The sequence below is a fragment of the Scyliorhinus torazame genome, chromosome 19 (assembly GCF_047496885.1).
Source record: "Scyliorhinus torazame isolate Kashiwa2021f chromosome 19, sScyTor2.1, whole genome shotgun sequence".
Classification (NCBI taxonomy): domain Eukaryota; kingdom Metazoa; phylum Chordata; class Chondrichthyes; order Carcharhiniformes; family Scyliorhinidae; genus Scyliorhinus; species Scyliorhinus torazame.
This window is the reverse complement of record NC_092725.1, coordinates 133851410-133868457: the sequence shown is the minus strand read 5'-3', so window position 1 is coordinate 133868457 and position 17048 is coordinate 133851410. Positions and strand designations below refer to the sequence as shown.

At 47.3% G+C, this 17048-nt stretch overlaps 1 protein-coding gene across 3 annotated transcripts in view; it reads right to left on the bottom strand.

Moving 5' to 3' along the window:
• The window catches only part of LOC140396542 (transcription factor EC-like), a 150437-nt gene that overhangs the window by 53234 nt on the left and 80155 nt on the right, over window positions 1–17048 (bottom strand). For all 3 annotated transcript variants that reach the window (XM_072485270.1, XM_072485271.1, XM_072485272.1), the window contains exon 2: window positions 826–1071. In XM_072485270.1, the coding sequence (XP_072341371.1) occupies window positions 826–1071 (246 nt within the window). The remainder of the gene's footprint in view (window positions 1–825; window positions 1072–17048) is intronic.

Genomic DNA, 17048 nt, shown 5'->3' with positions numbered 1-17048 from the left:
CTGTAATGAGCTTTTAAAACAAATTCATAATAATTGGCGAAAACAAACAAACCATCGCTAAGACTGCTTATTTACTCATCATCAATACTGCCTGACTTTACCCCCGTCACAGCTCATCAACTGCACTTACCTCATCCATACCTTCGGCACCCTGAGACTCGACTATTCTAACACACTCCCAGCTGGTCTCCCAGATTCTACCGTCTGAAAATTGAGTCCATTCAAAATTCTGCTCCTTGTGTAAACTCACAGCAAATCCAATTCCCCTATCAGCGCTCTGCTCGCTGGCCTACAACCGTTTCCTGTCAAGCAATATCTCGATCTTAAAATTCTCATCCTTGTTTTCAAATCCACGCCCCTCCCGATCGCAATAATCTCCTCCAGCCCCATGACCCTCCAATAAATCTGTACTCTCACTAATTCTGGCCTCTGGCAAACTCCCCAATTGTAATCACTCTAGCCGTGGTGGCTGTGTGTTCAGTTGTCCAGGCCCCAAGTGCTCTCCTTGTACCTCGCCACCACATTACCTCATTTAAGACTCCTTAAAAACTAGCTCTTTGCTCATGCCTTTGGTAATTTGTCCTAATATCTTCTTCTGTGATTTTGTTTCATAATGTTCTACGAAGTACCATGTGACTCTTCATTCTAAGTTGTTGCATTGTTCAAAACAAGTGATGAAAATAGTTTGTTGTATATCCCAGAAATATTTCATCAGCAAAGTAACCAGAAGTTGAATAAAAATTCTGGAAACACATATACTTTTGCTCTGAGCTGTAACTAATTGATTGCAAGAAAGAGATGCGAAAATACTAAAAGAAAGGTTACCTCATTTTCATGATTTGCTCCGAGGGATAGCAGTGTGATGGGACTGTCAGGCGTACTTTCATTGCCAGGGGGAATGAGGGCATTTCTCATAATAGGTGTTGCTCTAACAGATTCTCCTGGGTGTGAGTGAGAAATGGAGAGTGTCTGATTGGAAAGCTTGGTGCCCAGCGCCAGGTACTGTTTCACCTGTTGCCTCTGTGTCTGGTGAAGATGGTACTTTGTTGGGTTTTCCAGGTGTGTTTGAACCTGTTGAAAATAATGTAAAAATCTTTGAAGACTTGTCATTAACAACTCATTGTAAAAGTGACAATCGATGGTTCGAGAATCGATTTGATGTATTTTCACCGCGAATGGCAACAATGGTACATTTCTGATCGAGATCACTGTACTTGAGTACAGTTAGTACCTAACAAGTACAGAAGCAGCAGACGTTTAACTGGTTCAAAGTCTTCATTATTGCTGTTGCATCGTCTGTGCAATGACAGCGATAAAGGGTCATTAGTCTTTGGAATTCTCTACCACAGGGTACAGTGGGCGATTGAATCATTGAGTATATTCCAGGCAGAGTTGGACAGATTTTTGTTAAGGGTTATGGGGATAGGTAGGTGACTGGGGATCATGGCTGCCATGACCTTATTGAATGACAGAATAAGCCCAATGGGCTTATCCTGCTCCATTTCTCATGATTTTATGATCTTATAAAACTGAAATATTGGCGAAAGGGACATGGTAATATCAATCCTTTGACTGGGGTTATGTTTGCAGGGATCCTACAATTCTGCTTTTGCGCAACTCGATAAGAAGTTCCAAAATGCATTTTATATACCAAAGGATTTCCAAGACCTTGCGCGAGTCAGAAAATATTACTATATGGATGATCTCTGACGTGCATTAACTCTAACCTGTGTCAACAGAATTGTGCAAGTTGCAGTTTAAAATATCACCAAATAAGCTTCATTTTTATCGAAGGTTTTAACTTCCACTTGTTAAAATGACGACAAACTATTCAATTATTGCCTTTAGTAATCTTATACAACTTCACTCCAAGTTTCTCCAGAATCTAGGCAACCCACACAGATTGTTTTCTCCCTAACCCTGCAGAAAGAGACTGAAATACAAAAATATTTTTAAAAATCCCCATAAATAAGCTAGAAGATTTCCATGTGTGTGATGCACAACAAAAATCTAAACCTGTTTAGAAAAAAGGGGTTTGCTGCACAGCACCGGAGGGAATCTTCCACCCACACCTGCCCCAGTGTAACTGGACATTGTCTCCATACTAATGATTTGAGAGATCGCTGACCTATTTGTCGTATTTATTATAAATATTTGAACTTTTGGCATTTTTGAAGTAATAAAATCTGTTGAATCCATTAATCTAGCTATCTTTAAATATGACAAAAATATCACCTCTAACTTCACAAGGAAGTGAGGGTGGCACAAGGGTTAGCACTGCTGCCTCACCGCTCCAGGGTCCCAGGTTCAATTCCGGCCTCCGGTGACTGTGCGGAGTCTGCACGTTCTCCCCATGTCTCTGTAGGTTTCCTCCGGGTGCTCCGGTTTCCTCCCACAGTCCGAAGATGTGCAGGTTAGGTGGATTGACCGTGTTAAATTGCCCCTTAGTATCCAAAAGATTAGATGGTGTTGCTAGGTTACGACAGTGGGGTGGAGGCATGGGCTTAAGTAGGGTGCTCTTTCCAAGGGCCGGTGCAGACCCGATGGGTCGAATGGCCTCCTTCTGCACTGTAAATTCTATGGCTTCTATGAAGCAATATCCTGAAACCCGGAGTAATTTATCACTTTGCGAAATACTTTAAATCATCAATGGTAATAACTGAATTAAATTGAGGTCACACTGTTAGACTGTAATTGCACTTAGTCCACACACACACACACATACACACATACTAAAACCAATGAAACCTCTTCAGATTTTCCTTGGAAGACCATTATGTCATTGGGAATAAAGAGCAACATGTGCACCTCGATAAAGTACAAAATAGTTGAATTTCTCTGCTAAAGCCAACCATAAAGGCTAAACTGTTCACCATAATGTATCTAATTCTCACCTTGCAATATGCATATTCTGAAATGTGCGGCATGATGGATCACAGAAGAGTGTGTAGTTCACTTGTAGTTTGTGAGGGCAACAATTCCACAGCCGTTTGCTGAATTATCCCTCTGCGGTCAATCTTCAGAAGAGTTCTGCCCTCGAAGCCAAGCAGAAGACTTTATAAACTGACAAGGAATGTTGAAGTAACTAATTGGCGCAGCTAGGACCATTCTTCCCTTACACAGTGCGTCAATTACTTCAGAGAGCTAATGATTTGAAAAGACGTCACTTTTCCTCAGTTTGATCACAGCAGTGATTCTGCAGAGTCTTGTTATCAAGAAGTCTACAGACCAGTACCACTTTTCCTGTTGTTGTTAAGTCGCAACTATTTATGCGACTGTCTTCTGCCATATTAACCTCCAGGGTCTATATGGATAATGCACTGTTTGTTCTTCCTCACCCAAAACAGGCTCCAGTCATTTTTATTACTTTATTCTATAGCTTACTGTATTGCTCCTATTTACATACAGAAGGACGTACTTTCATCGGTGCTGACTCTGAAATGGTAAGGGCACAATCCCACTGTAAACAAAAATAACGTATTATGCTTTTTCAATTTGCTCATTAGATTTGAAGAGAGAGTTGCTTTCACCTTTCAAGCAGCCCCGGGGGGCACAGTTTGGATTCTTACTTCAAAACTACATCAGAGCTGAAGTGTTATTTTTAAACCATCTCTACCCAGATTCTGTTTTTCAGGATGCCCCTCTGGATTTATGAGATTAATTGGATAATGATGCTCTTCTTTCACTTTCCGAAGCAGGCAAAGTGCTTGTTTCAAAATGCAAAAAAACACCGGGCTCAAAGGTCACTTTTATGATGTCCTTTGAAGAATACTGTGCAAGTATACTTTCTGTGAAGTAACAATTTTGTTGCATTCAGCAACACAAATCACAATCTCACGTTTGTCGTGCAAGAAAAAGACACACATATTTCAAAAATTATAAAAACAAGTCCTGAGGGACTCTGGCATTTACACTAAGAAATTGCCTCAAAACATTTGCTTTGAACCCAAAATGGTTGAAAACTAAACATTCCTTTAAATTGCTATTGATTCTGATTTTTCTGATTATACTCCAAGAACATAAAATCCGTGGTCAGTTCTTCCCTTCATAACAGAGAACTGGCATAGGGATTGCAGGGGGCTAGCAGAGAGCCATTGTGAAGCTCTAAGCTCCAGCTGCAGATACGGCCCCCACACTTCCGGGTCAGAGGTCGCGCTTGGACGCGGCGGCGGCCTCCAGTGGCCGCGCCATGCTCCACGGTGAACTCAGACCACGGAGCTGGACCCGGAAATAGTGCCCCCCTGATCGGCCACGCGCCCAACCCAGACCGCCCGCACAATAAAGGCCCAGTCCCGAATGATGCACCACCCCCCCCGACCTCCAATTGGCCCGCCCCCAAACATGGCGGCTGCGGACTGAGTCCATAGCTGCCTCGCAAGTTTCCCGAATGGCTGGGACCATGTTAAAATACACCATTGGGACTTTGGCCGGTGGGGGCTGAAGAATAGCGGGACGGGTCCAAGCAATGGCCGCAGGTGGGTGCTATGCGCCGCGGCGTATTGCCGTTTCGCCACTTTTTGGGTGCCGGAGAATCGAGGAACCGGCGCCGGTCCCGATTCCAGGCGTGGAACTGGATCCTCCGCCCCGGGGCCGGGCGCAATTTCGGTTTCGGGGTGCGGAGAATCCAGCCCCAAGTTGTTTTCACTTGTGAGGAAAACCAAATCATTGAAGATGAAAGTAAATTAAAACAAAATATACTTGAGAAATCAGCTTTGATTGGTGGTAAGAGGGATCCAAAAGTCCTTAATATTATCCCTTCAAAATCATGACATGAAACATTATCAGAAACCACGGAAATTAATTTTATCTTCTGACCCATGACTAACCTCACTGGCATTGTAGACCCCAGGCTGGGATGGAAATGAGACCAATGCCCTTTGCTGTTTCACTCCAGCCTCTATGAACAACCACGTGGGCATCAGCGCACAATCCATTTCCAGCAGATCCAGCAGAGCACAGTAGAGTGGAGCTGCTGATTGGCTGTTGTGGGGGAAATTTGCATACATCCGTGTGCTCACCCTAACTTGAAGGTGTACCTGAGCAAGAGACCCTAGCTGTTCAAGTGAAGCCAAGAATCCAGCAGAGGGCAGTAGAGCGGTGTTGCTGATTGGCTGTTGCGGGAGAAATTTGCATACGTCCGTGTGCTCACCCTAACTTGAAGGTGTACCTGAGCAAGAGACCCTAGCTGTTCAAGTGAAGACAAGCATCTAGCAGAGGGCAGTAGAGCGGAGCTGCTGATTGGCTGTTGCGGGGGGAATTTGCATACGTCCGTGTGCTCACCCTAACTTGAAGGTGGTTTGTGGAGGAGCTGTTGTCAAGTGATACGTAAACCCGAAACACTTCTTCAGTGTTTCCCTCCCTGCCCCCTCCTCTAACCCCCCAAAAAACAACTGCTGTAAAGATCAAGAGGAAGGCTCGAGGGCAGGTAGAAATAGAAAGAAGTTGAACCGTGACACCAGAGCCTGCAGGTAAGGGATTGGCTGGTGACTGGTAAGTAGCTTTTCTTTTATTTTCCCTCAAGTGTTATCGTGCGGGGTGCAGAGGTTGCTGTGTGATGGCTTGCTGAGAAGGGGAGTGAATAACAGGTAAGCTCTTTCTTTTTCTTTTTTTATCTAGAGGGGATGGCAGGGAAGGTAGTGCAATGTTCCTCCTGCAGAATGTTTGAGGTGAGGGACGCCGTCAGTGTCCCTGCTGATTTCATCTGTGGGAAGTGTACCCATCTCCAGCTCCTCAGAAACTGCGTTAGGGAACTGGAGCTGGAGCTGGATGAATTTCGGAGCATTCGGGAGGCAGAGGTGGTCATAGATAGAAGCTTCAGGAATGTAGTTACTCCGAAGAATAAAGATAGATGGGTGACGGTGAGAGGGGCTAGGAGGAAGCAGTCTGTACAGGGATCCCCTGTGGTTGTGCCCCTTAGTAACAAGTATACCGCTTTGGATACTGTTGGGGGGGACTTACCAGGGGTAAGCCATGGGGTACAGGTCTCTGGCACAGAGTCTGTCCCTGTTGCTCAGAAGGGAAGGGGGAGAGGAGTAGAGCATTAGTCATTGGAGACTCCATAGTTAGGGGGATAGATAGGAGATTCTGTGGGAACGAGAGAGACTCACGGTTGGTGTGTTGCCTCCCAGGTGCCAGGGTGCATGATGTCTTGGATCGTGTTTTCAGGATCCTTAAGGGGGAGGGGGGGCAGCCCCAAGTAGCCCCCACATAGGTACCAACGGCATAGGTAGGAAAAGGTATAGGGATGTAAGGCAGGAATTCAGGGAGCTAGGGTGGAAACTTAGATCTAGGACAAACAGAGTTATTACCTCTGGGTTGTTACCCGTGCCATGTGATAGCAAGACGAGGAATAGGGAGAGAGAGGAGTTGAACACCTGGCTACAGGGATGGTGCAGGAGGGAGGGTTTCAGATTTCTGGATAATTGGGGCTCATTCTGGGGTTGGTGGGACCTCTACAAACGGGATGGTCTACACCTGGACCAGAGGGGTACCAATATCCTGGGGGGGAAATTTGCTAATGCTCTTCCGGAGGGTTTTAATTAGTTCAGCAGGGGCTTGGGAACCTGAATTGTAGCTCCAGTATACAGGACGTTGAGAGTAGTGATGTCATGAGTAAGGTTTTAAAGTTGCAGGAGTGTACCGGCAGGCAGGAAGGTGGTTTAAAGTGTGTCTTCTTCAATGCCGGGAGCATCCAGAATAAGGTGGGTGAACTTGCGGCATGGGTTGGTACCTGGGACTTCGATGTTGTGGCCATTTTGGAGAAATGGATAGAGCAGGGACAGGAATGGTTGTTGCAGGTGCCGGGGTTTAGATATTTCAGTAAGCTCAGGGAAGGTGGTAAAAGAGGGGGAGGGGTGGCATTGTTAGTCAAGGACAGTATTACGGTGGCAGAAAGGACATTTGATGAGGAATCGTCTACTGAGGTTGTATGGGCTGAGGTTAGAAACAGGAAAGGAGAGGTCACCCTGTTAGGGGTTTTCTATAGGCCTCTGAAAAGTTCCAGAGATGTAGAGGAAAGGAATGCAAAGATAATTCTGGGTAGGAGCGAAAGCAACAGGGTAGTTGTTATGGGGGACTTTAACTTTCCAAATATTGACTGGAAACGCTATTGTTCGAGTACTTTAGATGGGTCCGTTTTTGTCCAGTGTGTGCAGGAGGGTTTCCTGACACATGATGTAGATAGGCCAACGAGAGGCGAGGCCATATTGGATTTGGGTACTGGGAAATGAACCAGGACAGGTGTTAGATTTGGAGGTAGGTGAGCACTTTGGTGATAGTGACCACAATTCGATTATGTTTACTTTAGTGCTGGAAAGGGATAGGTATATACCGCAGGGCAAGAGTTATATCTGGGGGAAAGGCAATTATGATGCGATGAGGCAAGACTTAGGATGCATCAGATGGAGAGGAAAACTGCAGGGGATGGGGACAATGGAAATGTGGAGTTTGTTCAAGGAACAGCTACTGGATGTCCTTGATAAGTATGTACCTGTCAGGCAGGGAGGAAGTGGTCGAGCGAGGGAACCGTGGTTTACTAAAGCAGTCGGAAAACTTGTCAAGAGGAAGAAGGAGGCTTCTGTAAAGATGAGATGTGAAGATTCAGTTCGGACGCTCGAGAGTTACAAGTTAGCTAGGAAGGATCTAAAGAAGAGCTAAGAAGAGCCAGGAGGGGACATGAGAAGTCTTTGGTAGGTAGGATCAAGGATAACCCTAAAGCTTTCTATAGATATGTCAGGAATAAACAAATAACTAGGGTAAGAGTAGGGCCAGTCAAGGTCAGTAGTGAGAAGTTGTGCTTGGAGACCGAGGAGATAGAGAGGTGCTAAATGAATATTTTTCGTCAGTATTCACACAGGAAAAAGATAATGTTGTCGAGGAGAATACTGAGATTCAGGCTACTAGACTAGAAGGGCTTGAGGTTCAGAAGGAGGAGGTGTTAGCAATTCTGGAAAGTGTGAACATAGATAAGTTCCCTGGGCCGGATGGGATTTATCCTAGGATTCTCTGGGAAGCTAGGGAGGAGATTGCTGAGCCTTTGGCTTTGATCTTTAAGTCATCTTTGTCCACAGGAATAGTGCCAGAAGACTGGAGGATAGCAAATGTTGTCCACTTGTTCAAGAAGGGGAATAGAGACAACCCCGGTAACTATAGACCAGTGAGCCTTACTTCTGTTGTGGGCAAAATCTTGGAACGGTTTATAAGAGATAGGATGTATGATCATCTGGAAAGGAATAATTTGATTACAGATAGTCAACACGGTTTTTTGAAGGGTAGGTCGTGCCTCACAAACCTTATTGAGTTCTTTGAGAAGGTGACCAAACAGGTGGATGAGGGTAAAGCAGTTGATGTGGTGGATATGGATTTCAGTAAAGCGTTTGATAAGGTTCCCCACGGTAGGCGACAGCAGAAAATACGGAGGCATGTGATTCAGGGTGATTTAGCAGTTTGGATCAGGAATTGGCTGGCTGGAAGAAGACAAAGGGTGGTGGTTGATGGGAAATGTTCAGACTGGAGTCCAGTTACTAGTGGTGTACCACAAGGATCTGTTTTGGGGCCTCCGCTGTTTGTCATTTTTATAAATGACCTGGCGGAGGGCGTAGAAGGATGGGTAAGTAAATTTGCAGATGACACTAAAGTCGGTGGAGTTGTGCACAATGCGGACGGATGTTACAGGTTACAGAGGGACATAGATAAGCTGCAGCGCTGGGCTGAGAGGTGGCAAATGGAGTTTAATTCAGAAAAGTGTGAGGTGATTCATTTTGGAAGGAATAACAGGAAGACAGAGTACTGGGCTAATGGTAAGATGCTTGGCAGTGTAGATGAGCAGAGAGATCTCGGTGTCATGTACATAGATCCCTGAAAGTTGCCACCCAGGTTGAGAGGGTTGTTAAGAAGGCGTACAGTGTGTTAGCTTTTATTGGTAGAGGGATTGAGTTTCGGAGCCATGAGGTCATGTTGCAGCTGTACAAAGCTCTGGTGCGGCCGCATTTGGAGTATTGCGTGCAATTCTGGTCACCGCATTATAGGAAGGATGTGGAAGCATTGGAAAGGGTGCAGAGGAGATTTACCAGAATGTTGCCTGGTATGGAGGGAAGATCTTATGATGAAAGGCTGAGGGATTTGAGGCTGTTTTCGTTAGAGAGAAGAAGGTTAAGAGGTGACTTAATTGCAGCATACAAGATGATCAGAGGATTGGATAGGGTGGACAGTGAGAGCCTTTTTCCTCGGATGGTGATGTCTAGCACGAGGGGACATAGCTTTAAATTGAGGGCTGATAGATATAAAACAGATGTCAGAGGTAGGTTCTTTACTCGGAGACTAGTAAGGGCGTGGAATGCCCTGCCTGCAACAGTAGTGGACTCGCCAACACTAAGGGTATTCAAATGGTCATTGGATAGACATATGGACGATAAGGGAATAGTGTAGATGGGCTTTAGAGTGGTTTCACAGGTCGGCGCAACATCGAGGGCCGAAGGGCCTGTACTGCGCTGCAATGTTCTATGTTCTATTTATTTTACAATGAAGTCGACAGTGAACCATCTACTATTTTTCTCACTGCAACGTCCCCGAAATGCTTGGAGATGCCGATCTTTCACCTATTCTGGCGCCAAACGCAGGTACAACCTGAGAGCTGGTATCGTGAGACTGGGTTTCTCTCATTTTGTACTGAAGATATTGAAACCCGTACAGCTTACACAAAACCCAAACACCACCGAAGCTGAAAATCGGAAATGAAAACAGAAAGTGCTGGAAATACTCAGCGGGCAGGCTCGGGCGGCATCCTGACGAAGGGTCGCCATGATGTGAAATCTTAACTCTGTCGCACTCCGCAGATGCTGCCTGATCTGTTGACTATTTCTGTTTTGACTTATGACAGCTCCTTCCTGGAGGAAGTTGGGAGCTGTCTGCAAACCTAGAGTTTGTTACTGGGCACCCTGGTGTCAGCCCCCACGTTCCACAAACTTGGCGTTTTATGGAGAAAGTGCTGGCATTCCTAGAGGAAGCCATGCCAGACAGGACAACTCATTCTGTTATCATTCTGTTGGATCAGTGAGCATGTGGATGAGTGGGAGACTGGTCTAATGGCAGCTATTATTTCCCAGAAGCTCTGACAGACAATTGTAGCTGGTGTGGACTGGAAGCTGGCATGCAGGATAATGTCTACATTCACCCGCATTGCTACTTGGGTTGCAGCCTGTACTTCCAATGAGATGGAAACTGACTCCTCCCTGGTTGCAACCCAGGTGAATGTCTGCTCCAGGTTCCAATGGAGCTGTCACACACTCCATCTGGATACCTTGAGGAAAGGAAAAAGTTTCACCGATATTACTACAAATTATATTCATACAGCCAGCTAGATTCTCCATCGGCGGGGTCTTCCGCTTTGCCGGCAGCGCACCCACGCCCACGGACTTCCCGACGGGGATTTCCACAATAAGGAACCCTATTGGCCACCCGCTGAGACAGAGGATCCGGCTGCCTGGGTGGGGGGTGGGGGCACCGCACCGGAGTACGGGGGCGGGATTCTCCAGTAATGGGGCTATGTCCCCACGCCAACGTAAAAAAGCACGCAAATCACTCTGGTCTTACCTGGAGTAAGTCCAGGGTGATTCTCCAATTTTCCGAGAGTGCTCCTTGCAGCTCCGGCTATCGATACGGGACCCTGCACTTCCGGTCGGGGGTCCGCGCACGCGTGCAGCGGCGGCCTTCGTCGACCGCCCCACGCGACATGGCCGATCCACACCGCGGACCGGCACCAATGAGATAGGCCCCACCCCCCCTCCAGATCGCGCATGCCCGTGATCGGTGGCCCCCGATCGATAGCCTGGCCATTCACCCGTGAATGATCCCCCCCCCCCGCCCCCCGCCAGGGCAGCCGCGGACTGAGTCCGCAGCCGCCATTCCGACTGCCAGCCAGGTGGGACAATGAGAGAGCCACATCGGCGGGAACTCGGCCAGCTGCAATCGGTGAATCGCCGGGTGGGGGGGGTGTGCCTCTTTCAATGGACCCCGACCTGCGCCCGTCGAGCGCCTGCACCCGATTGCCGGCGATTCTCTGCCGCCCATTCTTCGCCCCCGCGCTGAGCGTGATTTCAGCGCGGAGGCTCGGAGAACCCCGCCCCAGGTGCGGCGGGACGGCGAATCCTGTCCAGCATCTTTAATGTAATAAAGTATGCCACGATGCGCATAGAGGGTTATGAAGGAAAGTTCGACACCAAGCCATGTGAGACCATTGAGAGCTGGGACCAAGGGTGGTGTTTGTCAATTGTCCCACATCCTCAGAGACTGATCTCAGAGCGGACACAAAGGGAGCAATGTCCCTCAGATAACTTTCCTTTCGGGCAAATTCCCGTGAGTTCTGAAGCTAAAGACAGTCTTTTCATCAGTTTCCACACAGCGAGATAGCACATAATCACCCATTTCAAATGCCTCCTGTTTTTCTGGAGCTCTGCGAATCACTCACTACCACGCCCTCACAAACACTTATCCATTCCCCATGGGTAAGACTAAAGGAGCTGCATAAGAATGAGCAAGTTAAGCAGGAGCTGTGTTTGAAGAGGTTGAGTAGGGAACATGGTGTAGCTAGTCTGTCCAGGAACTCAGGGGTGGGTTTGACCTCCCCCTCTCGTCATCGTCCTCCTTGTTCTGCACCTCATCATCAGAATCCTCGCTCATGGTTCCATCTCTGTTGCTGTTCTTCCTCATTACCATCCTCCGCCATTATTCTCCCCTTTCATAAGAACATAAGAACTAGGAGCAGGAGTAGGCCATCTGGCCCCTCGAGCCTGCTCCACCATTCAATGAGATAAGAACAAAGAACAAAGAAATGTACAGCACAGGAACAGGCCCTTCGGGCCTCCAAGCCCGTGCCGACCATGCTGCCCGACTAAACTACAATCTTCTACACTCCCTGGGTCCGTATCCCTCTATTCCCATCCTATTCATGTATTGTCAAGATGCCCCTTAAATGTCACTATCGTCCCTGCTTCCACCACCTCCTCCGTTAGCGAGTTCCAGGCACCCACTACCCTCTGTGTAAAAAAACTTGCCTCGTACCTTGTAGCGCACAAAGACTCACGAGAGACGAATAGAGATGAAGTCGATGAGGCTTTATTAAGCGTGACTTGTTCCCCGCAGTTCCGTAACAGACTGGCCTGCGGGGGAGAACTCCTGGTTCTTATACTCCGCCTTCAGGGCGGAGCTAGAGGTCAACAGCCAACCAGGACCCAGGATCTGTCAGCCAATGACATCACGGCTTCACAGTCCCACATGACCCCTCATGCATACTACCACATACATCTACTCTAAACCTTGCCCCTCTCACCTTAAACCTATGCCCCCTAGTAATTGACCCCTCTACCCTGGGGAAAAGCCTCTGACTATCCACTCTGTCTATGCCCCTCATAATTTTGTAGACCTCTATCAGGTCGCCCCTCAACCTCAGTTGTTCCAGTGAGAACAAACCGAGTTTATTCAACCGCTCCTCATAGCTAATGCCCTCCATACCAGGCAACATTCTGGCAAATCTCTTCTGCACCCTCTCGAAAGCCTCCACATCCTTCTGGTAGTGTGGCGACCAGAATTGAACACTATACTCCAAGTGTGGCTTAACTAAGGTTCTATACAGTTGCAACATGACTTGCCAATTCTTATACTCAATGCCCCGGCCAATGAAGGCAAGCATGCCGTATGCCTTCTTGACTACCTTCTCCACCTGTGTTGCCCCTTTCAGTGACCTGTGGTCCTGTACTCCTAGATCTCTCTGACTTTCAATACTCTTGAGGGTTCTACCATTCACTGTATATTCCCTACCTGCATTAGACCTTCCAAAATGCATTACCTCACATTTGTCCGGATTAAACTCCATCTGCCATCTCTCCGCCCAAGTCTCCAAACAATCTAAATCCTGCTGTATCCTCTGACAGTCCTCATCGCTATCCGCAATTCCACCAACCTTTGTGTCGTCTGCAAACTTACTAATCAGACCAGTTACATTTTCCTCCAAATCATTTATATATACTACAAACAGCAAAGGTCCCAGCACTGATCCCTGCGGTACACCACTGGTCACAGCCCTCCAATTAGAAAAGCATCCTTCCATTGCTACTCTCTGCCTTCTATGACCTAGCCAGTTCTGTATCCACCTTGCCAGCTCACCCCTGATCCCGTGTGACTTCACCTTTTGTACTAGTCTAACATGAGGGACATTTTCAAAGGCCTTACTGAAGTCCATATAGACAACATTCAATGCCCTACCTGCATCAATCATCTTTGTGACCTCCTCGAAAAACTCTATCAAGTTAGTGAGACACGACCTCCCCTTCACAAAACCATGCTGCCTCTCACTAATACGTCCATTTGCTTCCAAATGGGAGTAGATCCTGTCTCGAAGAATTCTCTCCAGCAATTTCCCTATCACTGAGGTAGAGCTCACCGGCCTGTAATTCCCTGGATTATCCTTGCTACCCTTCTTAAACAGAGGAACAACATTGGCTATTCTCCATTCCTCCGGGACATCACCTGAAGACAGTGAGCATCCAAAGATTTCTGTCAAGGTCTCAGCAATTTCCTCTCCAGCCTCCTTCAGTATTCTGGGGTAGATCCCATCAGGCCCTGGGGACTTATCTACCTTAATATTTTTTAAGACGCCAAACACCTCGTCTTTTTAGATCTCAATGTGACCCAGGCTATCTACACACCCTTCTCCAGACTCAACATCTACCAATTCCTTCTCTTTGGTGAATACTGATGCAAAGTATTCATTTCGTACCTCGCCCATTTCCTCATGGCTGATCTTTTGTGGACTCAGCTCCACTTTCCGGCCCGAACACCATAACCCTTCTTCAAAAAACTATCTATCTTTATCTTAAAAACATTTAATGAAGGAGCCTCTACTGCTTCACTGGGCAAGGAATTCCATAGATTCACAACCCTTTGGGTGAAGAAGTTCCTCCTAAACTCAATCCTAAATCTACTTCCCTTATTTTGAGGCTATGCCCCCTAGTTCTGCTTTCACCCGCCAGTGGAAACAACCTGCCCACATCTATCCTATCAATTTGCTTCATAATTTTATATGTTTCTATAAGATCACCCTCATCCTTCTAAATTCCAACGAGTACAGTCCCAGCCTATTAAACCTCTCCTCGTAATCCAACCCCTTCAGCTCTGGGATTAGCCTAGTGAATCTCCTCTGCACACCCTCCAGTGCCAGTACGTCCTTTCTCAAGTAAGGAGACCAAAACTGAACACAATATTCCAGGTGTGGCCTCACTAACACCTTATACAATTGCAGCAGAACCTCCCTAGTCTTAAACTTCATCCCTCTAGCAATGAAGGACAAAATTCCATTTGCCTTCTTAATCACCTGTTGTACCTGTAAACCAACATTTTGCGACTCATGCACTAGCACACCCAGGTCTCTCTGCACAGCAGCATGTTTTAATATTTTATCATTTAAATAATAATCCCTTTTGCTGTTATTCCTACCAAAATGGATAACCTCACGTTTGTCAACATTGTATTCCATCTGCCAGACCCTAGCCCATTCACTTAGCCTATCCAAATCCCTCTGCAGACTTCCAGTATCCTCTGCACATTTTGCTTTGCCTCTCATCTTCGTGTCGTCTGCAAACTTGGACACATTGCCCTTGGTCCCCAACTCCAAATCATCTATGTAAATTGTGAACAATTGTGGGTCCAACACTGATCCCTGAGGGACATCACTAGCTACTGATTGCCAACCAGAGAAACACCCATTAATCCCCATCTTTGCTTTCTATTAATTAACCAATCCTCTATCCACTACAACTTTCCCCTTAATGCCATGCATCTTCATCTTATGCAGCAACCTTTTGTGTGGCACCTTGTCAAAGGCTTTCTGGAAATCCAGGTATACCACATCCATTGGCTCCTCGTTATCTACTGCACTGGTAATGTCCTCAAAAAATTTCACTAAATTAGTTAGGTACGACCTGCCCTTTATGAACCCATGCTGCATCTGCCCAATGGGACAATTTCCATCCAGATGCCTCGCTATTTCTTCCTTGATGATAGATTTCAGCATCTTCCCTACTACCGAAGTTAAGCTCACTGGCCTATAATTACCCGCTTTCTGCCTACTTCCTTTTTTAATCAGTGGTGTCACGTTTGCTAATTTCCAATCCGCCGGGACCACCCCAGAGTCGAGTGAATTTTGGTGAATTATCACTAGTGCATTTGCAATTTCCCTAGCCATCTCTTTTAGCATTCTGGAATGCATTCCATCAGGGCCAGGAGACTTGTCTACCTTTAGCCCGATTAACTTGCCCATCACTACCTCCTTGGCGATAACAATCCTCTCAAGGTCCTCACTTGTCATAGCCTCATTTCCACCAGTCACTGGCATGTTATTTGTGTCTTCCACTGTGAAGACCGACCCAAAAAACCTGTTCAGTTCCTCAGCTATCTTACTCTTCTTTATAACTTTTTTAGTAGCTTTCTGTTGCCCCCTAAAGATTTCCCAGTCCTCTAGTCTCCCACTAATCTTTGCTACTTTGTATGCTTTTTCCTTCAATTTGATACTCTCCCTTATTTCCTTAGATATCCACGGTCGATTTTCCCTCTTTCTACCATCCTTCCTTTTTGTTGGTATAAACCTTTGCTGAGCACTGTGAAAAATCGCTTGGAAGGTTTTCCACTGTGTGTGGGGGGGGGGGGGGGGGGGGGGGGGGGGGGGGGGGGGGGCTGAACCTAGTTCGGGTGCTCTGTCAGAGGGCCAGTGCAGACTCGATGGGCCAAATGAGCACTGTAGGAATTCTATGGTTCTAAGTGCAATTCTATGAAATTATGCCATCCACTTCTGAGTGAGTGTGGAATGCAGTGTTGCCTTCTTTTACATGTGCCGGCTGCCAAGGAGATACAAAATCTCAAGGTGGCTTCACCAGGCGTGCCGAGGGGAGCCTGCCCCACAGCCCAAAAACAAATCTTAAACTTGCAAGCTAATTCCCATGCATTCCAGAAAATGCACCCACGGTCAATCTTGCCAAGAGGTGAGAAAAACGATCCAAATTCCGCCGACGTTGCTCACGGAATTTGGAACTCACTAAGAAAAGATTATTTCCTCCACACATCTGTCACAAGCCCTCTTCCCCCCCCCCCCCCCCCCCCCCAGTTCCACACAGCTCCACAGTCACATCCCCGCTCCCACTGCAGTCCCACACATACCATTCTTCAACCATCTGAACTGGCAGGACACCCGCCTACATTCTCCTCGTGGAAGAAAAGCGAGCAAATACGGCGTGAGAGGGCACAGCCACCGAAGGTCATGTGGCACCTCCGCACCCCGCCCCCCCCCCCCCCCCCACCCATCCACCCACCCCCAAGAGCCCTTGAGTTGTCCGGGGAGAGGCTGTGCTGATGGCGAAGTGAGGGAGGCGAGCAAAAGTGAGAAACCTAATGACGCACAGACATTCCGCAAACCTGACGTGAATAAACATGTTGCATCATTCTGTGCAGCACGGTAGCATGGTGGATAGCACAATTGCTTAACAGCTCCAGGGTTCCAGGTTCGATTCGGCTTGGGTCACTGTCTGTGCGGAGTCTGCACATTCTCCCCGTGTCTGCATGGGTTTCCTCCGGGTGCTCCGGTTTCCTCCCACAGTCCAAAGATGTGAAGGTTAGGTGGATTGGCCATGATAAATTGCCCTTAGTGTCCAAAATTGCCCTTAGTGTTGGGTGGGGTTACTGGGTTATGGAGATAGGGTGGAGGTGTTGACCTTGGGTAAATTTAATGATAATCTATGATTTACCGTGATGGGCAATCAGTAGAACCACCTGGAAAATCCTTGTGGTCCCTAGAAGTCACTGAGATGAGCATGTCCAAAGGAGAAGTCTCGGACACCAGCGCAGATACTTATACCTCGGAGGTAGTAACCAGTAGGCAGGCTTCTCGGAACCTCGCTGGTGAGAGCCTCACAGCTGAAGATCCACGGCAGGCGGAGGATGGAACGTCCCAGGGATCCAGCACTCGGAGGGATGTCGGAACCCAGGACTCCCCTGAGCTCCATGCC